The 20,889-nt window shown below is 39.9% G+C and overlaps 1 protein-coding gene across 2 annotated transcripts in view; it reads right to left on the bottom strand.

Moving 5' to 3' along the window:
- FRAS1 (Fraser extracellular matrix complex subunit 1) overlaps positions 1-20,889 on the bottom strand; it is a 460,089-nt gene that overhangs the window by 17,932 nt on the left and 421,268 nt on the right. For both annotated transcript variants that reach the window (XM_017540037.2, XM_037742541.1), the window contains exons 63-70: positions 19,804-20,079; positions 17,336-17,568; positions 15,285-15,445; positions 12,856-13,070; positions 9,464-9,614; positions 7,262-7,369; positions 6,098-6,257; positions 291-407 (exon numbers count right to left, since the gene is read on the bottom strand). In XM_017540037.2, coding sequence (XP_017395526.1) covers positions 291-407; positions 6,098-6,257; positions 7,262-7,369; positions 9,464-9,614; positions 12,856-13,070; positions 15,285-15,445; positions 17,336-17,568; positions 19,804-20,079 — 1,421 coding nt within the window. The remainder of the gene's footprint in view (positions 1-290; positions 408-6,097; positions 6,258-7,261; positions 7,370-9,463; positions 9,615-12,855; positions 13,071-15,284; positions 15,446-17,335; positions 17,569-19,803; positions 20,080-20,889) is intronic.

Raw genomic sequence — 20,889 nt, 5'->3', positions numbered from 1 at the left:
ATCGACAAAAGCCACAAAAATGAAAAAACCATGGCACTAAATAGACTGTGCACAGGACGCTTGTTTATAGCATGAGAGCTGCAACAAGAAGGCAGAGTATCACCAGGTCCGACCTCAGCAGGGGATGTGTGTGTAAGGTGACTCAGATGTTTTGCCACTCTGCAGTGCATGCCATTGAATGACTATGAAAGCATTGTATTGATTTGGGGGTTAAAAATAAACTTTAGTGAGTAGGAGAATTCACAAATAAGGAATTCAGCAAATAATGAGGATTGACTATATTTTCCTACCTTTCTGGAGCATGTGCAGTGCAGGCCAAAGGCTTTTCTCCTGGGTCAACCCATGGCTGAGTGGGCTGCACCGTGCAAGGGATCAGGTAGATGGTGTACTCTCCCGAGTAGTCCTTCCTGGAAACATTCAGAGCAGACTGTGATCATAGGGAACAACTGATAGGTTGCTGGCCTACCCAGAAAGACACGGATCTCACTAAACAATTTTCAGGTGGTATTTGTATCCAGCATCTAAGAACCTTACAAGTCTGCAAACACTATTTTGAGAACTCACTCCAATTATCCTAACCTTCAGAGTATTATCCAGAGGTGTTAAATAGAGCTACTTTCATGTATTCAGGTCCTTCTCATGAGGAAAGTTGAGAAACGCATACTACATAGGAAAACCTAGAAGGCTCAGGTGATGACAGAACAGAATCGGCCATTTCCTTTGGATCTCTTGAGAATTCTTTGCAATTCCTGTTTAGTGTTTCTTGTTGACTAATACCCTAATCAATGCATTCCCAAATGGACAAAAAGCTTTTATTTCTGAAGATGTGACAGTGTCAGGTGCTGCTCCTACAGAGAAGGTAGCAAATGCCTCAGGATTCCAGGACACCATTCCAGAGCATATGGAAGCAGAACCCTGCAGGATGCCCCTGCACCCATTTCACTCACACTCAATTTTGAGGTTCCCCTTTCAAACTCTGTAGCCTCATTCCTTTACAAAGTAGAAGAACAAGATCACTTCTCATTAGAAACCACTCATGGGGATTTGGGAACTTCCCTGTTTATGAGGGGCCCAGGATTCTCCAGGTCATGATTCTGTGAGCAGCAAACTTTTGGACCTCTCTCCTACTTCATCTCCCACACTTCTCACTGGGTAGCCCCTCCAACCCTGTCAGATGGCCTGGAAGGCAGCCAAGCATTCAGAAGCTTCAGGAACCTTCTTCAAGGGGCTTTGGAGTCTGTCATGCATTGAATGGAGAGAGCAGGGCTATGAATCTTCATTGTAACTTGTTTGTGAGGGATCTGTGAACAGTTCTCATAAATGCTGTGCTTGTTTTGACCATTTTGGGGTATGTGTCTATTTATTATTAAAGTGATAGCAAAGATTTGGTTAAAAACAATAATAAAACTTTTATGTCATATCCAAAACTTTTACGTCATATCCTGGGGTCAGTGTAGTGGACTGGCACAGGCTGGAAACTGGGAACTGTGGAACCCCAGCTTGGCTTTGCCTCAGCCATGGCTGTATGATTTTAACAAACCATGTAGACTTTCAGGGCTGCTGTTTCGAATCTCCTTCCTACTCTAAAAGTCTGTATGTCTGCAGTTTTCCTCCAAAGTGTAGATCAGCAGGAAATGAGACTTTGTGTAACATACTTAAATTACATGGAAACTGACACCTTTAATGTGAATAGTAACCCCACATTAATAGAAATATTAAAATAGGCAGAACAATCCATGCCTGGCCAGATCATGTCTAGCTCTACTCAAACCCTGCAGGGGTTCTCCTTGCACTAGAGAGTAAAAGCCAGAGGCCACATACTGGTTTACAGGGCCCCACTCTGTGGCCCTACCCCAACTCCTTACTTCTTCAGTATTATTGTCTATTACCCTCTTCCTTGCTCACTCCATGCCAGCCATATGGGCCACTTTGTTGTTCTCCAAACATGCCCAAATGCTACCATCTCAGCAACTTTACCAGGAACCCTGTTCCCCATGTTTCTGCATAGCCAACTGCTTCACCTCCTTCAAGTCTTTGCTCAAATGAGGTCTACTGGGAGCATTCTAATTATAAATTATAATGTTTTCCCATTCCTGCTTCCCCTTACCCTGCTCTATACCTTTTACTTTCCCATAGCACATATCACTTTCTGGCATACATTATAGTTTGCTTATTATGTCTACTGTTTTGTGTCTCCTTACTTGAAGTCCTATACTTAGGGATCTTTATTTTGTTTACCGATGTATTCAAGGTGCCCAGAACCTCCTCTGACACACAGTAAACATTCCATAAATACTTGTTAAATAAATGAATGCAAGACAAATAGCATAGCCTCCCACGCTTTGAGTCCTGCTTTTCACCATTCCTAAATACTACTTAGGTCAATTCCTCAGTACCCCTTCAAACGTGCCAAGCACAGTTTTAGGTACATGTCTTTAATCCTGCAGTTCTTTTCACCTCCTTTCTAAAACTACGCATTTCCCATATCACAATATGGGCCATAAATGGTCTCACTTTTCAGGAATCCTTATATAACTTCCCAGCCTCTGTCTCTCTTTTCCTTGAACAACTACGGTCTTGATATTATTCTGTATTTCTCACAGTGTGCATAGCAGGGAGTGCTTAGTGGGAGTTCTTCATTTTGTCACTTACCTACGTATTTTACCTCCTCACCTCAAAGATAAGCTCCTAAAAGATGCTTTTTTAGAACATACCACATGCTTAGCATGTGGTTCTGGGGATTTAAGATGAATCAGATGTGCCGTCCACTCTGGAGAAGTTCACGGTGAAAGCTTGGGACAGCAGATAGACTATTACAAGATAATGAGCTGTGTTACAGCAGAGAAGCTAGAACAGAGTAGGAACCAGGAGGAGGGAGCTGATAGCACTGTATGGGACGTCAGGGAAGCTGTCACAAAGGGGTTAGCATTTAAGCTGGGCTGGGTCTCAAAGGAGTAAGTTTTGCAGGAGGAAAAGGAAAAGAGGAGGAAGGGTTGGGGGAATTGCAAAAGCATGGAGGTATGGATGGGCTGATGGGTTCAGGGATTGGTAAGATATTTAATGTGGATAGAAGGCTAGATCTGAGATGACACCAGAGGGGAGGCTGGGCCTTGTATGCTACAGAAGGAGGGTAGGTTTCATCCAAGTGGCAATGAAGATGTCAGCAGAACACTTAAAGAAGGGCAGTTTCCCTGCCTGTAAACTGGGACAAAGTACATGAAAGCACAGTCCTTGAAGGTTACTATATATCAATTTCTTTCTTTCTTTTTTTTTTGAGATGGGGTTTTGCTCTTGTTGCCCAGGCTGGAATGCAGTGGCACGATCTTTGTTCACTACAACCTCTGCCTCCCAGGTTCAAGCGATTCTCCTGCCTCAGCCTCCCGAGTAGCTGGGATTACAGGCATGCATCACCATGCCCGGCTAATTTTGTATTTTTAGTAGAGACAGGGTTTCGCCATGTTGGACAGGCTTGTTTTGAACTCCTGACCTCAAGTGATCCACCCGCCTCGGCCTCCCAAAGTGCTGGGATTACAGGCGTGAGCCACCACGCCCAGCCTATATATCAATTTCAAAGGAATAAGTATACAATAAAAGTATCTGATATAAGATGAAAAACTTTAAGAAAAAGTTTTTTGAAAATGATTCTCAAGACAATCTGAAATAAGATTTTAATGCTAAATAATGAGCTCTTAATCTCATTATTTATAAAATGGGGGTAATATATTTATGACAGATTCCTGGTTGCCCATTTCCCACTTATCATTTTCATAGTGGTTTTAATTTTGTTTTTTCCATTCTTCCTTTTTACAGATGGGGGCTATTTTACTGTATTTGTTAAATTCCTATTCCGTCTCTATACTCAGTGTGGGAGAAGAATAAATCTTGTAAACGACACATGGACTTAACCAGAGATACTATATTTGCACTGGTTGTTGTAATTGAAATGAAATTTCTTTGATAAAGGTTTTAGTCAGACACATTTCCTTGCTTCCCTTGTAGGCAGGTGTGTCATGTGACTAAGGATGTGGGTGGAAGTGGTGTGTGTACCCCTTCTGGTCTCACTCTTGGAATAAGTGTGAACACTTCCTATTTATATATCGGAAGTTGATCTATTTGCTAGAGTGTCATTTCTTTTAATTTAAAAAAAAAAAAAAACAAAAGACTTTTTTTTTCCCCCATTTATTTATTTTATTGCATTTTAAGTTTTGGGGTACATGTGAAGAACATGCAAAATTGTTGCATAGGAACACACGTGGCAGTGTGATTTGCTGCCTTCCTCCCCATCACCTACATCTGGCATTTCTCCCCTTGCTATCTCTCCCCAGTTCCCCATCCCCCACCGTCCCTCCCCTATTTCCCCCCAACTGACCCCAGTGTGTAGTGCTCCCCTCCCTGTGTCCATGTGTTCTCATCGTTCAACACCCGCCTATGAGTGAGAACATGCGGTGTTTGATCTTCTGCTCTTCTGTCAGTTTGCTGAGAATGATGGTTTCCAGGTTCATCCATGTCCCTACAAAGGACACAAACTCATCGTTTTTGATGGCTGCATAATATTCCATGGTGTATATGTGCCACATTTTCCCTATCCAGTCTATTGGCGATGGGCATTTGGGTTGGTTCCAGGTCTTTGCTATTGTAAACAGTGCTGCAATGAACATTCGTGTGCACGTGTCCTTATAGTAGGACGGTTTGTAATCCCTTGGATATATACCCAGTAATGGGATTGCTGGGTCAAATGGAATTTCTATTTCTATGTCCTTGAGGAATCGCCACACTGTCTTCCACAATGGTTGAACTAATTTATACTCCCACCAACGGTGTAAAAGTGTTCCTATTTCTCCACATCCTCTCCAGCATCTGTTGTCTCCAGATTTTTTAATGATCGCCATTCTAACTGGCGTGAGATGGTATCTCAATGTAGTTTTGATTTGCATTTCTCTGATGACCAGTGATGATGAGCATTTTTTCATATGTTTGTTGGCCTCACGTATGTCTTCTTTTGTAAATTGTCTGTTCATATCCTTTGCCCACTTTTGAATGGGCTTGTTAGTTTTTTTCTTGTAAATCTGTTTTAGTTCTTTGTAAATTTTAGATATCAGCCCTTTGTCAGATGGGTAAACTGCAAAAATTTTCTCCCAATCTGTTGGTTGCCGATTCACTCTAATGATTGTTTCTTTTGCTGTGCAGAAGCTGTGGAGTTTGATTAGGTCCCATTTGTCTGTTTTGGCTTTCATTGTCAATGCTTTTGGTGTTTTGGTCATGAAGTCCTTGCCTACACCTACGTCCTGAATGGTTTTGCCTAGATTTTCTTCTAGGGTTTTTATGGTGTTAGGTCTTATGTTTAAGTCTTTAATCCATCTGGAGTTAATTTTAGTGTAAGGTGTCAGGAAGGGGTCCAGTTTCTGCTTTCTGCACATGGCTAGCCAGCTTTCCCAACACCATTTATTGAACAGGGAATCCTTTCCCCATTGCTTGTTTTTGTCTGGTTTGTCAAAGATCAGGTGGTTGTAGATATGTTGTATTGCCTCCGAGACCTCTGTTCTGTTCCATTGGTCTATATCTCTGTTTTGGTACCAGTACCATGCTGTTTTGATTACTGTAGCCTTGTAGTATAGTTTGAAGTCTGGTAGTGTGATGCCCCCCGCTTTGTTCTTTTTGCTTAGAATTGACTTGTCTATGTGGGCTCTCTTTTGGTTCCATATGAAGTTTAAGGTGGTTTTTTCCAGTTCTGCGAAGAAGGTCATTGGTAGCTTGATGGGGATAGCATTGAATCTGTAAATTACTTTGGGCAGTCTGGCCATTGACTTTTTTTTTTTTTAAGGGACAGGATCTCTTTCTGTTGCCCAGGCTGGAGTGCAGTGGCTATTCTCAGGTGCGATCATGGCTCACTGCAGCCTTGCGCTCCAGAGCTCCAGTGATCCTCCTGAGTAGCTGGGCTACCCGCTAGCACCACCACTCCAAGCTCAGGGTTATTCTATCAATTATCCTTTTTAAAATAAAAGTCTCACCTTCAGAGAAAAGTGCTATTTCTCAAGCTCTTGAAAGAAATGGAAAACCATTCAGTTTTACCCATGGAAGCCTCCATCACTGTATTTACCTGTTATAAGAGCTTGTGGCTCTCCAGAGTTGATGTGGAGAATCAAAAGTCTGAGCACTCCATAATAGCTGCAAGTCAAATTCAATTCCTCCTAGGTGGTCTGGAGTCAATATGAAAGATTTCACATCCGGGAGAGTGTGGTGCTCCATCACAAACTGTCCTATTTGAAGGGGAAACACACACGCTTATTTGTGAGTTTTATTGTACTTGTGGTGGAGTCCCACAAAAGCCGGAGAAGTGAATTAATATTCTTCTATCAAACAACTAAGGTTAGTCCATTTTGCCCCTTAGAATGTATTCCACACTGGTGGGGATAGCATAGCATCTCACCCCAGCCCATCGTCCTGCTTGTGATGGTCATCACAGTCATACGTATTTATTTATAAACAACAGGAATATTCCTTGTGGAAATGGTGCTAATGAGTATATTCACAATAATAGGGGTCTTTATGTGACAATGAACACTGAATATACTAGCTTTAAATTCTAACTAACATGCTTCTTGGAGGTAGAAAGTTCTCAGTAGTTTATAAATAGAAATATCAGCATCAGATAAAAGTCACATTTAGGGACATCCAAGTCCTTGGTAGAAGGGGATAATCATAAACATCATTAAAAGGGTAAATGTTATCAGCAAGATATCTCCACTCTAAAACTGCACTGAAATAGTGTCATGATAAATAAAAGTAGGGAGAATATTTTAGATTAAAAGAAACTAAAGAGCAATCACAATCAAAATGTAACATGTGAATCATAATTGGAACTTCTTTCTTTTTATATAAGCAATTATAAAATAAACAAATATAAAAATAACTGGAAAAGACGTTTGTGGAACAATAAAGGAAATATGAATAGAGACTGGATATTATTGACTCAATGCTAAATATCTTAGAAGTAACAATGATACTGGGATTGTGTAAGAGAGTGTCCTTGTTCTTAGGAGATGTCAACTGAAGTATTTTGGGTAACTTGACATGAAGTCTGAAGCTTGCTTCCAAATGATGTGAACAAAAAAATGTATGTATACATGTATGTGCGCATGCATGTATAGCAAAATGTTAATCACTGTTGACTGTTTTTTACTGTTCTATTCTTTCAACTTTCTGTATGTGTGAAATGTTTCTTAATAAAAAGTTGGAGACAAAAAATCGGCATTGATATTACCTCTAAATTTGGCATGGGTCTTGAATTCAATGACAAGACGGCCATCCTCTCGAATGTAGATTCTTACTATCTGAAGCCTTGCAGAGAGCACACTGTCTGTTTGGATTCCTGGGCAGGAAACCAGCGAGAAAACATTAGGGCATGGAAAATACTTCCCTGACAGCAACCACATATAAGTTATCTCAAGGACACCTCTAAGTAGAGCTGTACATTTATTTGAATGTAACAAGATAACATTTATATGCCTATAGAAACATATGCCAATTAAAATTATATGACAGCAAATTTCACTTGGGTATTTTTTTTTTAATTGTTTTTTTTTTTTTTTTTTTTTTTTTTTTTTTTTTTTTTTTTTTTTTTTTTTTTTTTTTTTTTTTTTTTTTTTTTTTTGTAACAGTTCCACTGTTCTTGACAAAGATTCTTCAAACCTAAGTTCCACTTAGCCCAGATGCAGGGTTCAGCAAAAAAATGAATCTTAAAACTTCTTACAGTCAAACTATACCAGGGTATGGTTACAGCATGTCTGTTTCATACTATATTTCATTTTCCCTGCCAAGATATCTTTCCAGACTTAATAGAACTATAAACAAAGTCCTGGTGGCTATACTTAGTACTCAAACCTATGAAGAGTTAAAGGGAAGCTTGTAGAAGGCCAGCATGACACAATAAAGCTGTGGCTTTAATATGGGAAATTGCAGTCATAGTCCCCAGTGAGTTCAGAATGATCAAAAACAAAGGGTAACCTAAGGAGGAGAAACATAAAGTTGAACAAAACAAAACAAAAACAAGAGCTCAAGGAATTATCTGACCCAGAGTGGGAAAGCTGCCTGAAGTTATTTTCCCATGAGAAATATAAAGCAAATAAATGATTTGAACCTAAGCCATTTCACAGAATAAAGGACTACACCATCAGTCCTTTGTATCTGTGGGTTCTGCATCTGTGGATTCACCTAACCTCAAATAAAAATACTGCATCTGAGCTAAAAATGCATTTGAGCTAAACATATACAGATTTGTTTTTCTTGTCATTATTTTCTAAACAATATACTCTAACAACTATTTATATAGCATATGCATTGTATTAGGTATTATAAGCAATCCAGAGATGATTGAAAGCACATGGGAGTATACGTATAGGTTATATGTAAATACTACACCATTTTATATGAGGGACTTGAGCGTCCTTGGATCTTGGTGTCTGTGGGAGGTCCTGGAATCAAACCCTAATGAATATGACGGATGAATGTACTTTCAATTAGTAGAGATGAAGCTTTCTCAAAAGAAAACTCTTGTACTTTTTAAAGTATGTTTTCCTCAGATAAAGCACATCAGCTCTGGAGAGGAAAAGAGGGAGGATGGGGGCAGTAGAATTTAGGGGAAATGGGTTTGGGGAAATAGGTTCGGGGTAATGTGTGAAGTACAGGACACTAAAAATGAGAAAACAAACAAACCAAAAACAAAAATAACCAAGAACCATTGGAGTGAATGGAGGAGAAAACTGGGGATTTTTAAGGGGCATCTATGTGGAAGCAGTAGGAGGAGGTGGGTGGGGAAACTGAGAGGGGTGAGGTGTGGGCTCCCAGTTGAAGGGCTGCCTCCCATTTAGTCCTTGGGGGCTCTTCTCAAAGAGGACAGTAATGGGGATGAGCCTGTGGGAAAGGTCTAAACATTCAGCATCACAGCCCTTGCCTTCAGAAGGTTAAAATCCCTTCTTTGGAGGATGCAATTAAAGATCAGACTCTATGCCAATTGAATAAAATGGGCCACTTGACATAAATATTTCAAGTGCTCTTGACATATTTTTCCATTTCCATGCATCTTATTTGAAGATCCTTTTGCTTTGTAAAAAACATGAACCACACTATTTTTAACTAGGAGAAAATGAAGATTATTTGGGTTATACTCCAAAAGAACACACGCCCCTCTGAATCCTTAATGAGCAGTAGAGGACTCATCTGTCACTCGCCATCCTCTATTCTGGGACCGTAGCTAATTGGGCTGAGACCTTCCAGCATTAGGACAGAAGGACATCATTTTTTTCAGGAACCACAGATCTGCACTTTCAGACTTGAGGTGGCCACACTTTGTCTATGGGATAACAGGATGAGGAATGCAGCTACTGTTAAAAGTCACTACTCTTCTTTTAATCTTGCTTGAGTGAAGGCCTAACTAAAGGGATAGTTAAGGTGTCAATGGGCATACCTGTTCTCCAGAGAACAGTGTCATAGAAGAAAGAAAACTCCATCTCGGTGTGGTGCTCCAAGGAGGCCCAGCCCCTGGGGGCGGTCACGTAGATGTAAGACACATACAGAGGTACATGCACTGTCAAGAAGGACTGGGCAGAGTCTCTCACCTGCCGGGGAAGCAGTATGCACACAGAGTTATCTCTTCCCTGGGATGAAAAGGCATACTATCACCACATCTTTGTTCCATTTTCAATCATACATGTAGTCACACACTTATTCAATAATTATTAATCAAGTGCCCATGATTGCACTAGCTTGAAAAAAAATAAAGGAAGTAATGGAATAGAAAGTGGTCAGGATGCATCTTTAGACAGGTTCATGTGCAAAGCCTTCTCTAAGGAGATGACACTTGAACAAAAATACTTTTGAAGTGGGAGAATGAGCTCTGCTCAGTTGCTAGAAGACTTAGCTGACATTTTAGAATATCACAATTATTTTTAAGGGATCAATCTGGTGGATGTGGGATCTAGCATTCAGTACAAACTCCCTGTGTTGACCATTTGCCAGTGTCCCATGGGAGAGCCCAAGCCAACCATCATCAGGAAGATGGCCACATCTGGATGCCTGGGAAGAACCTGTGCGAAACTCAGGATGTTTTAGTTAGTGCTCTCATCTCCTGCTCCAGGAACAAAGGGCCCGAGTGTTGAAATCATATTTAGGAAGCTCACCAATGGACAGCTCAGAGCTGCATGTACTTCAATAATTTCCTGTCCCATGCAATGCTTTGGAAAGAATTTTGAAAAGGCAGCTTATCATACTTCCAAGAGAACATTTCTTCAAAGGAGGTTTATGTTTCTGCTTTTAATTTGGCCCAATCATTTTTATTTTACTATGTGATGAACAAAACTGGATGAAAAGATAACGAAATGCCAGCAAAGCTTTTGTGGGGAAGCTAACTGTATGTACATGTGTGAATGGGGAGTTGATTTACACATTTTTAAATATTTTCACACTTTCTTCCATACATGCATGTATATAACAAAAAACAGTTTAAAACTATTTTATTATTGGCTAATTACTACAACATATTACGGAACTTATATTTTTCTTTTGTTTGAAGATACAGTATAAAGTGTTTCTATGGGTAATTAAGAAAAAGAACCAAATGCTTTACTATTTTTCTAAAATTTTTTAAAAATATTCAAAGTTATCAAGGATTTAAAATGTAATGCCAACTTTCTCAAAAGACTCTACTAATTCCACAGTCATTTAAAAATTCTATTTTGACATGCCTTACTTTGTTTTGTTTCATTTTTCAAGAGATGGGGTCTCACTCTGTAGCCCAGGCTGGAGTGCAGTGGCTCTATCATAGTTCACCGCAGCTTCAACCTCCTGGGCTCAAGTGATCCACCAGCCTCAGCCTCCTAAAGTGCTGAGATTACAGGTGTGAGTCACTGTTCCCAGCTCTTTTTTTTTTCTTTTTAAGAAAATTTCCAGATTTTATTTGGACCTGGTACCATGTTCTGTACCTTAATACACAGGTTTTGCTAAATACATCTGCCCCAATCACACTATCAGAACTTCAATAAACTCTCTAGCTGATTGAGAAAATTAATTTTCCCTATTTGTTTTTGCTTATCCTCCTTTAGCCCTCATGATATTACTTACTAATCTTTTAAAAGAAAGAAAGCCCAACAAATATTTACTGCATGTCTGTTCTATGCCAGACACATTATGTGAGGCACCTTCTCATGTTGAGATTATTAGTACAATTTCAGATGAGGTTCAGAGAGGTTATGTCTTGTCCAAGTCTGCTGATTTGATAGTGAACAGTACCAATTAGGCCTTAGTTCTAAGTTTTATTTTCTTTCTACCATATATCAGTAATTTCAATTATTTTTGAAGAAACAGACAACAAAATACTTCTGCATATTTTTTCCGTGTTGGTTTAAAAAGTAGGATATATATAAGAAATCCTTGTCTTTGAGGTTTTTAAGCATATTCTGAAAAAATATTCAAAAATGTAATTAAAGCAAAATCATAAAGAAAAGAGAATACTAATTTTTGAAAGCCAGGAAAGAAAGAAATCACTTAGTTTTGCATTTTCCAAAGTAAGAGGTTATGCAACTGCAGAAACAGAACCCCTACAAATGCCTTAAAATTCTATTCAGTAGATGGCAGTAGTGTATATAAAATGAGAGGAAACCAGGCTGAGAGGCACCACAAAGAAAACGACAAATTTTAATCAGATACTTTCTCTAAATGATTACTCTAAATCCCTCTACAAGTTCTCTCCTTCAGTGAGGTTAAACCTGATTTGAAATGAAGAACAAACATCTAACTAGTTTTTAGCTAATTGAGATAACTGCTAAAATTGGATAGAACCTGTTTTAGAATTAACTTTCCCATGAGAACGGATTAGCCTGGTCTCACTGGCCCTTTGATATAACTGCCCTTCTCTGACTCTAACTTCTTGCTATAAATTTTTCTGTTGTCACTGATTGATATGGTTTGGCTCTATGTCCTCACCCAAATCTCATCTTGAATTGTAATCATGTCAAGGGAGGAACCAGGTGCAAGGTGATTGGATCACGAGGGGCATTTCCCTCATGCTGTTCTTGTGATAGTGAATGAGTTCTCACGTGATCTCATGGTTTCATAAGGCAGTTTTCCCTGCTCTTGCTTGCTTTCTCTCACCTGCCACCAGGTGAGACATGTCTGCTTCCCCTTCCACTATGATTGTAAGTTTCCTGAGGCCTCTCCAGCCATGTGGAACTGTGACTCAATTAAACCACTTTTCTTTATAGATTACCTAGTCTCTGGTATGTCTTTATAACAGTGTGAGAATAGACTAATATGCTAATGTTTAATGGCAATATATATTTTAGAAAGTGTCTATTTTCGTGGGGACTGGAAGTTTGGAATAGGTATGAAATCAAAATGTTTTAAGCAATTATCTCTCCACAATGCATAGGACAACAGTGCTCTTCCTGTCTTCTGAAAGATAGATTGCGCCACCTGCCATTGTGACTCATTTTGCCAGGTGGGAAGAGAATACACTAATGTAGTAATAATCCTAACATCAAATGTAAATTTTTTTTGGCATTCCAAAATATATGCATTATATATGTAAAAACATATATACCCAGAGAAGTAAATATTGGATTTTTATATAAGTGAGTATGCCGGGCATAAGTTTTTTCCACATTAACTTGATTTAGAGGACTTTTGGGCCCTTCTCTAGCTTCAGTGCTGCCAAGATCTTGCTTGAGGGACTTATTAAGAAGACTCTTTCAGTTGGTTGGCCCAGTTCTTGAGGCAAAGTGCTAACTGAAGTGCTTCAAGAACAAATAAGGTTGGCCAAGGCACTCATGTGCAGAGTCCTCAGACAAACCCTGGGGCACCCACCTGGAAGTCAGCAGTTACAGACCCTCCACAGACGTCAATAAGCTCAGTCATGTCATAATAAGCGTCAAAGGTCCACACACAGCTCTTCAGGTTCAGGTGTTTGTAGAGCTGGATGGTCTTCGGCTCTCTCACGCTGGGGTCAAACTGGAAGGGGCGGTCATAACCAGGCCCCAGAGCGGTGCTGTCATAGACCATGTCATCCAGGAACCCTGCCTCTGCCAGAGAGGAAAGAATAACTTGGTTCACAGAGGCCAAGGAGCAGGGTAGAGAGAAGAGCTTACCCTTTCACACTAAGAGCACTTTCAGTCACACGAGACTCTACTAAAAAGCAACCCAGGGCTCCCAACACACTGGGAAAATGTGAGGGAGCTTGGAAACTGCTTGCTAACTGCTGTTGCCAGGTGTTGAATGGGGGACTCTACCTCTAAGAGACCACAGGAACCAGGGAAGAAAAGATGAGCAAATTATTCCATGAATGAAGGCGATAGAACTTGGAGAGAAAAACACTCTGAAGCTTTGCCTGTTATGCCTGGCAAGTCTGGTCCTGTGCTTCACACATGTCCCCAACAGTCCTGAAGAAATGGATTTACTGTATGGCTTATTAGTTGGTGAATTATTATTTTAAGGCTGATTTTTAAAATATCTTTTTTGAGACCCCATTAAAAAAAAAAAAGCCAGCACACGTACATCTGACTACTTCTTCTCACTCATAACAGTTTCCGAACTCTTGGGGGAAAAAGTCTTAATTTTTTGTTAATGAGTAAATAGCTCGCTAATGATGCCTGACTAACTCTCACCTGCGACATGCAAAAATTACAATTATTGAATCAAATGCTGCCAACTAGATGAATGGCTCTAAATTAAGGGAGACTATTATGTAGTAGGGAGCTGAATACGATACAATTTTAGAATATTAGGGTTAAACTTAGGCTAGAGTGCAATAGTGCAATCTCGGCTCACTGCAGCCTCCGCCTCCTGGGTTCAAGTGATTCTCCTGACCCAGCTTCCTGAGTAGCTGAGATTACAAGCGCACGTGGCCAAGCCCGGCTAATTTTTTTGTATTTTTAGTAGAAATGGGTTTCACTGTGTTCCCCAGGCTGGTCTCACAATCCTGAGCTCAGGCAATCCACCCACCTCGACCTCCCAAAGTGCTAGGATTACAGGTGTGAGCCACTGCGCCCAGCTGGGTTAAAATTATTTTAATACTAAAAGCGACAATACTATTTTAAAAGTGATGATACATTTCTTAGAATGCTTGACACCCAGCACCCAGCCCTCTGCCCCACGATGACTAGTTACTCAATTAACATGTCTTGAATTTAATTGCTTTTAAGTAAGAAGAGATGCAAAGTTTAGTATTTAAACATAGTATGTCTCTTCCACTAGCAGTAGATGTGGATCAATTAAACTTTCATATGTAGCTCAATGATTTACAAATAATTTGTACTCAGCTAATTTCTACTGTATAAAGACCATCACGACCAAAAGCGATGCTTAATGAATATGAAAGAGAATATGAATGCATTTTTGTCTTCAAAAACACTGTTAAATGATTCATCATTTGTGAAAGGAGAAAATATGCATTTAATGTGCACTTGCTAAGGTGAATGGAAATGGACAGAATTCTTTGTAAAGTCAAATGTCTGCTGTGGTGAACACGGAGATGTGCTGCCTCAGCTGTCAGCTCCTTCAGCTCTGCATCAGCTGCAGACTGGCTCAGCCCAAGGTCATGCCCTTGTGGGGCAGCCTGCCTCTAGTGATTGAGCTAGGTAGGCTATAAAGGTCTGGCTGTGTCAGTTGGAAGTAGGACAAGCCTCTCCAGAGCTCCTTGCCATGGCCAAAATGGCTTTTTCAGCCTGCATTGCAGTTTGACTTCTCCCTCTGTCCAATCCTGTTTTCCTTCTTTTCTTTCCTAGGTATTGTTCCCTAACAAACATCTTATAACCCCAAACTCCATCTCAGCTCCTCCTTCTGGAGAACCCATCCTGTAACACCTTCACCTTAGCTTTCTGTGACAGGTTTTTGGAGCACCAATCTAAACATGCTCATTCTAAGGGAACAAAGACACTAAAATATGTATGTCATAGTTGGTGCTTTAAAAATGTCAATGCATTTAATCCTTATCTTGATTGGGAACAACTGTTATTCCCATGTTATAGATAACACTGGCTCAGAAAGGTCAAAATATATTTGTTCAGTGGAATAAGGATTTGAACCCATTCAGTGTGACTCCAAAGTCCTTGTTTTCTCCTGTCTACTTCGTTGTCTGAGCTAACTGCATTTGCATATGTGCTAGGAAGGAAAATCACTAATATGTGGATTCTGAGGACCGGAAGACATGAAAAGTAGTACTCCTCACTCTGCCATATCCTGAAAGTCGCTGAACTCAGCTAGCATGGAAAGACCAGTCCTGAACTTGTCAATCTCACCTGAGATGCCTCTCAGGTCATAGGTGGTAACTAAATTGGAGCAGACGTGCTGGTGTCTGTAGATGGACTCAGACAGTAGAAAATGCAAGTTGTGCAATGGCATGGTGGAGATAAGGGGCAGCATTCCATCCTGGTGAGGGATCTGCACCGAAATGTGGATTCTAGGGGGAAAAAGGGCAGAAATAAATGTTTAGCTGACTGCTGTAAATGGTCAATAAGGTATTTCTTTCTCATCACCTAATCTGTCTTGACCAATCAGCTGCCATTTTTTTCTTCCTGAAGCTTTCCAGGTAGGTTTTCTATCTGAACAGGGGGTACAGATATACACATAGTATTGCTTCCCTTTAAGAGACCCTCCAGACACAGGACTGATAGAAATCTAAAATTATAGATTTTTTTTCTATACAGGAAAAGATAACATCACAACCACAAATTACTTTAAAGCTTTCCTTTGCTTTCAGTGGGAACTGTTTTTTTCAGGAGCGAAAGCTGAGTGACTATGGAGGGGCTGCTCCCTTGTTCTGTCACAGTGAATGTCTATGGAAGTTAGGTAAGGTTGACACTCACATTTAAGTATTTGAGTCAAAAAGATGTCTTTGAGCTTTTAAACTCTTAAGCCAATTTCTCCACCCAGCCAAATCTGAGAAATTACAATATCTAGCTACTCATACTGTCTCTCCTGACTGAAAACAGCCTTCCCTCTCCCATCTCCCTGTAAGTCCCATCAGCACCATGTGTCCAGCCCCACCAGCCTCAATCTGCAGTTTGCTACTCCTTGATCTACATCCTCAGCTCTTAGGCAGCCTTTGGACCAGGAAATCTGTAACTTATTTATATTGGCTGCTATTTCTCAAATGTTTTCAGACTCTGTTTATCTTGCCTCCCCACTATGAGGACAAGTCGCATTTCCTTCACTTCTTTTGTTTCTCCAGAGCACACAGTATATAATTCTAAATAAAAAATTAGCTTAGTAAATATTGGTTAAGACTGCAATACAACAGAACTGTACTTATGGGTTGCATTTTTTTTCTTTGGCCCAGTTTAAATTTTAACCATGTTTATTGAAAGTGTGTTTTCAGTTTATACAGCTTGTCTCTCTGAGCAAAGAGCTACATTTTTAAGAGGAATCAGACCCTTAGATGTGAAGAGGAGGGCCTTTTCTAGGAAGGTGTCACTAAGATACATTTTATTCTGCTAGGAAAGAAATATGCATATTCATTCAAACCTGTTTTTTTTTCATGCAAAAGAACTCATTTTTTCTGAGTTTATAAGCAACTGAATTGTTCATAAATGCACACATTTAAATACTATAGTGTTTAATAAATATGCATAGTATACACAAATTCTTTTTTGCTATGCAAAATGAAAATATCCATTTCCCATCAAAATCATGGTGGCACAGAAAAAATTAAGCCCAATGTCTCCTAATTTTTACAGTGTTATGATTCATTTGTTCAGTAGATATTTAGGAGTGCTTCTTAGATGCTAAGAAGCACTATACTGGGCAGAGGATACTCAAACTACATGCGCATGGTCTCTGTCCTTCAGGTCTTACCATCTACTGAAGGGCAGAGAGAGTGAATGCTAATAATCTTCTAAAAGAAGCATATACAGGTGCCAGAGAAGCCAGGAGGGGAAGCCTCCAAATTAAATTAGGGGAGATGATGGCAATGTCTCTAGAAGAGATGCCATGAGCTAGGTACTATAGGACAGTAGGGTTTAACTCCAGCCAGTGGAAGGGGCTGGGGAGAATTGGAGTAATAGCGTGGCAGAGGTATGCAACCCATAAGAGTCTGTAGCCCTTGGGAAGTTACTCGTGGTTACCTGTGGTTGGACTGGCAGGTGAAAATGACAAGGAGAAGGAAAGGCTAGGAAGATAGGCAGGGGGCCCTAGCTTGAGGGACTTTGACAGATTTAAACTTTTACTGACACAGTCATCATCACGTTTTTATTTTGCAGAAGTATCACTTATTGACCATCCTGGGAAACACACGAAGGAGACCTGAGATTCACTTCAACCCCCTCATGGTGGAAGGCGCCACCTGCCTGACCTGTTTGGATGCTCCTTGTGTTTGACATCCAGGTATTTCAAGGTTGCGATGAAGGACTGAGCCTGGAAGCCTCTGGATGTCCCAGCCACCACTGGTGTGTGGCAGATAGCACTGTCTGTTCCAATGGTAACAATGTTGCTCCTTAAGGGGGTCCCCACATGGCCCACCTTGTCCACAGCCTTGGCCACACAACGCACGTGAAACCTCCGGCTGAAGTAAACGCTGTCCAGAACCTACCAGGAAAAATAAATCATCTCCGATGTGAGTATCCCTACTTAAATAGCTTCTTACATGATCTGGTTCAAGGTAATCTGTAAAGGTCATCCACCCACCCATCCATTAATTGTTCCATCTATTCATTCATTCATCACTTAAGCATTGACTTTTAACTGTGAACCAGACACTTGAGACAGATCAGTGAGTACTTATAGCCTAAATGGATAAGATAGTCAATGAGCAAGTAGACAGATGTGGAGCACAAGCCCATGGATGATTGATTACCATTAATAGTATTGTTGTTTTTATATATTAGGTTCAGCACAAGGACAACCCAACTGTTATTCAGGCTTCTAGCAAGACCGGTTGGCCTCCAAGTCACTGTTGTTGAGAGCATGATGTCAGAAGACAGAGAAAAGATACTTCCTTCTTGGGAATTCTCATGACTCTTTATTCTACTGTTATCCTCCCTCCATCCCATCTCCCTACCCAGTGAACACACACTGCAAGGGTTATAATAACATGCACGCTTGAAGCTGAGAACTTGGCCTCTGACATCTTCCAGCCTTTGAAGGTCTTTCCACAGATTCCTTCAAGCCCCAAACATACAGAAGCCCTGAGAGTGCTTAACTGCATCTATGCAGAGGCAATGTGCATCACCGGGACTCTTTAGGTTATGCATGCATTTACATAGGAAAGTATATAACAGAAAAAATTAATAAGTAGTTCTGTGTATCACAGACCTCCCACAAAGCAATCACACAAACTTATAAATTTTACCCATGAAAACAATTTTCACTGAAGTCCATTAAAAATTAAAGATGATGTTTTCATTAAACTTTTTTAATTAGCTGTCAATGTTTTACTTATATATATATACATGAACTTGGTACAGAAGGGATTTGAAGCATCCTACAAGAATGCATATAATAGAATGATATTAAATAAATAATTGAATAAATAAAGATGAAGCAAAGGAAACAAGGGTAAAGGGTAGTAGTCACAAATCCATTGCAAGAATCTGAAGCATAAAGTCATAAATTTATCTGTTAAAAATGTACAGTTGGCTCAAACCAGACCAAACTCCCTTTATGGTTTTGTTGAAGAGAGAAATAGATACTTAAGAAACAACAAGCTGGTAAGTCTTGTCATGTTGATTTTTTAATAACAGAGAAGACGATTTAAATTTGAGCTGGTTATGCTGCAAAAGATTTGTTCTTCAGGCTTTTCTGAATAAGCTGTGCCAAAGAGAGTGGGTATGTGTTATCCAAAGCCTCCCATCTATATCTAATGGCTTTCCTCTGCTATTATCCCATTCCAGTGAAGCTCTTGTTACAGTGGGGATAAACTGTGGAATGAGCAGGAAAATCTAGAGAAATCTGGTCTGAAAGAAATCTCTGATGTCTAAAATCATTCAGTGATATAATTTTAGGCAAGAATTGTTGAATGCTTACTACATGCCAGGTACTACACTAAGTCTGAATCTCAACTGTTTTCAGCTTACTTTTGGAAGAGAACCAGCTTCATCAGTGTGAAGAGTAGAATCACTGTGGCGGACTGTTAAGTTTGGGAAAACATCATTGTTCATTGTTCTCTGATAGTGTCAGGGTTGTTGGTCTCTAAGCTTTTCAAAGACAGCAACTGCTGCATGAATGTCTTTTCATGGCCTCCCATAGAGCTTTGTAAAGTGCTGATCACTCACCAAACATTCTATTCTTTTATTTAATAACTGGTCCCTTTTATGTGCCATCGATGTGCTTGCCATTTTGGGCCACATTTCTACCACATTATAAGAATGTGGTAGAAATTTTGGTTCATGTCCAGAAGGAGTTTATGTGCTAATATGATGATTGAAGATATGTTAATAGTAATCAATAGTGCCTACCTGGAATTTTTCACTGACTTTGTCATTTATAGGTCACATTTTTCAATTACTTTGTCAAGTGGCTAAGCAGAAGAAGTATTACTTTGCAGATCAGGAGACTGAGACTCAGAGAGGTTATGGAACCACGTAACATTACTTAAACAGGCAGAATCAGGATTTTCAAACAGGTCTTCTAACTAGCTTAGTTTTCTATTACAGCATATAACCTTTTCTTAGGTATAAGAGTAAAAAGACTAGGTGCACCTCCTTATTTGTTTTATTGCAAATGCCATGCATGGACCCTAAGGAATTTGATTATCTGAGTAACAAAGAACAACACCAGTCCTCTCCCAGGGAGGGAGAACCAGGCCGAGACCCCCAGACTTACCATGTGGTTGACACTGGTGAATGGTGTGTTGTCAGTAATGGTTTCAAAGGGAGACCGGGCCCCATTGCCATCAGTGGGGGCAGCCACTTCCCAGCTGAACTGCACAGATGTCTGGTTGATGCCAGCCTCGCTGCAGCGCTCCTTCATGACAGCATATCTGGGGAAATGAGGGTCACAGGGGGTGACACAGACCAGCGGGTAGCCTGGGGAGGGGGATTTCTTGACTCCTTCCTTGGTAACTTCTTCCACATGATCATAGTCAGCAAGTGTGACTACCTGAGAAACGGCAACAAAGCTTCAGTTCAGGTTGGGTATTGGCACAATCAGAGAACTAAGCCCCATTCTTTAGAGATCTACAAGATCTCTTAGTGACTAGGGACTATTTAAAATATAAGAAGAGAAGTTTTTTTAAAATTTTTTTTCCAGGCATCCTTAAAAGATACTGCAAATCTTTAGTGGTAGAGAAGATCCTGCTACTGGTTGGGCTAGAATTTTATTATCCTTTTAATGTTATTTCTAAATCAGAGCCCCATCATGCATGTAAAAAAAAAAACACTTTGATTTTCCTGCACATTGGAACCAAAGCTGTATCATGAATGGCAGTTGCTAGTTTAAAGTTGCATTAAATGGTTGATGACATATATTAGAACATTTGGCAAAATAAGAGTAAATAGAGGTAGTATATATTTCTTCCATGGTCAAATAAGAGACACATTTTGAAATAATCATCAACCTTTTCTAATATATGAGACTAGTTAGCAAGAGTTATAAGGCTTCTTCTGTCTGCTTCACAATTATGGGTTAAATTTTCCTTTGCAACCTCTAGGCGTTTTCCTCTTAATTGTAAGGATAGTGCATTCATTCTAATCAAGTTGGGAAATGTGGTACTACCTTCCCACAGGTACTTAATTCTGTAAGTGTGGTGAGTATGTGGGATAATAGATATGAGGTAGTATTACCTTCTTACTTTTCTAGGTCCCATCAAAGAAACGAGAAGATCAATTGTATTGTATTTTCTATCTTTATCAGACTAAGATGCCAATAGGATTTGGTATAACTTTTAGATCAGAACAGGGTTTCTTACCC

The sequence above is a fragment of the Cebus imitator genome, unplaced genomic scaffold (assembly GCF_001604975.1).
Source record: "Cebus imitator isolate Cc_AM_T3 unplaced genomic scaffold, Cebus_imitator-1.0 Scaffold123, whole genome shotgun sequence".
In the NCBI taxonomy this organism is placed as follows: Eukaryota; Metazoa; Chordata; class Mammalia; order Primates; family Cebidae; genus Cebus; species Cebus imitator.
The sequence above is the reverse complement of the archived record's forward strand: the minus strand, read 5'-3'. Positions and strand labels throughout refer to the sequence as shown.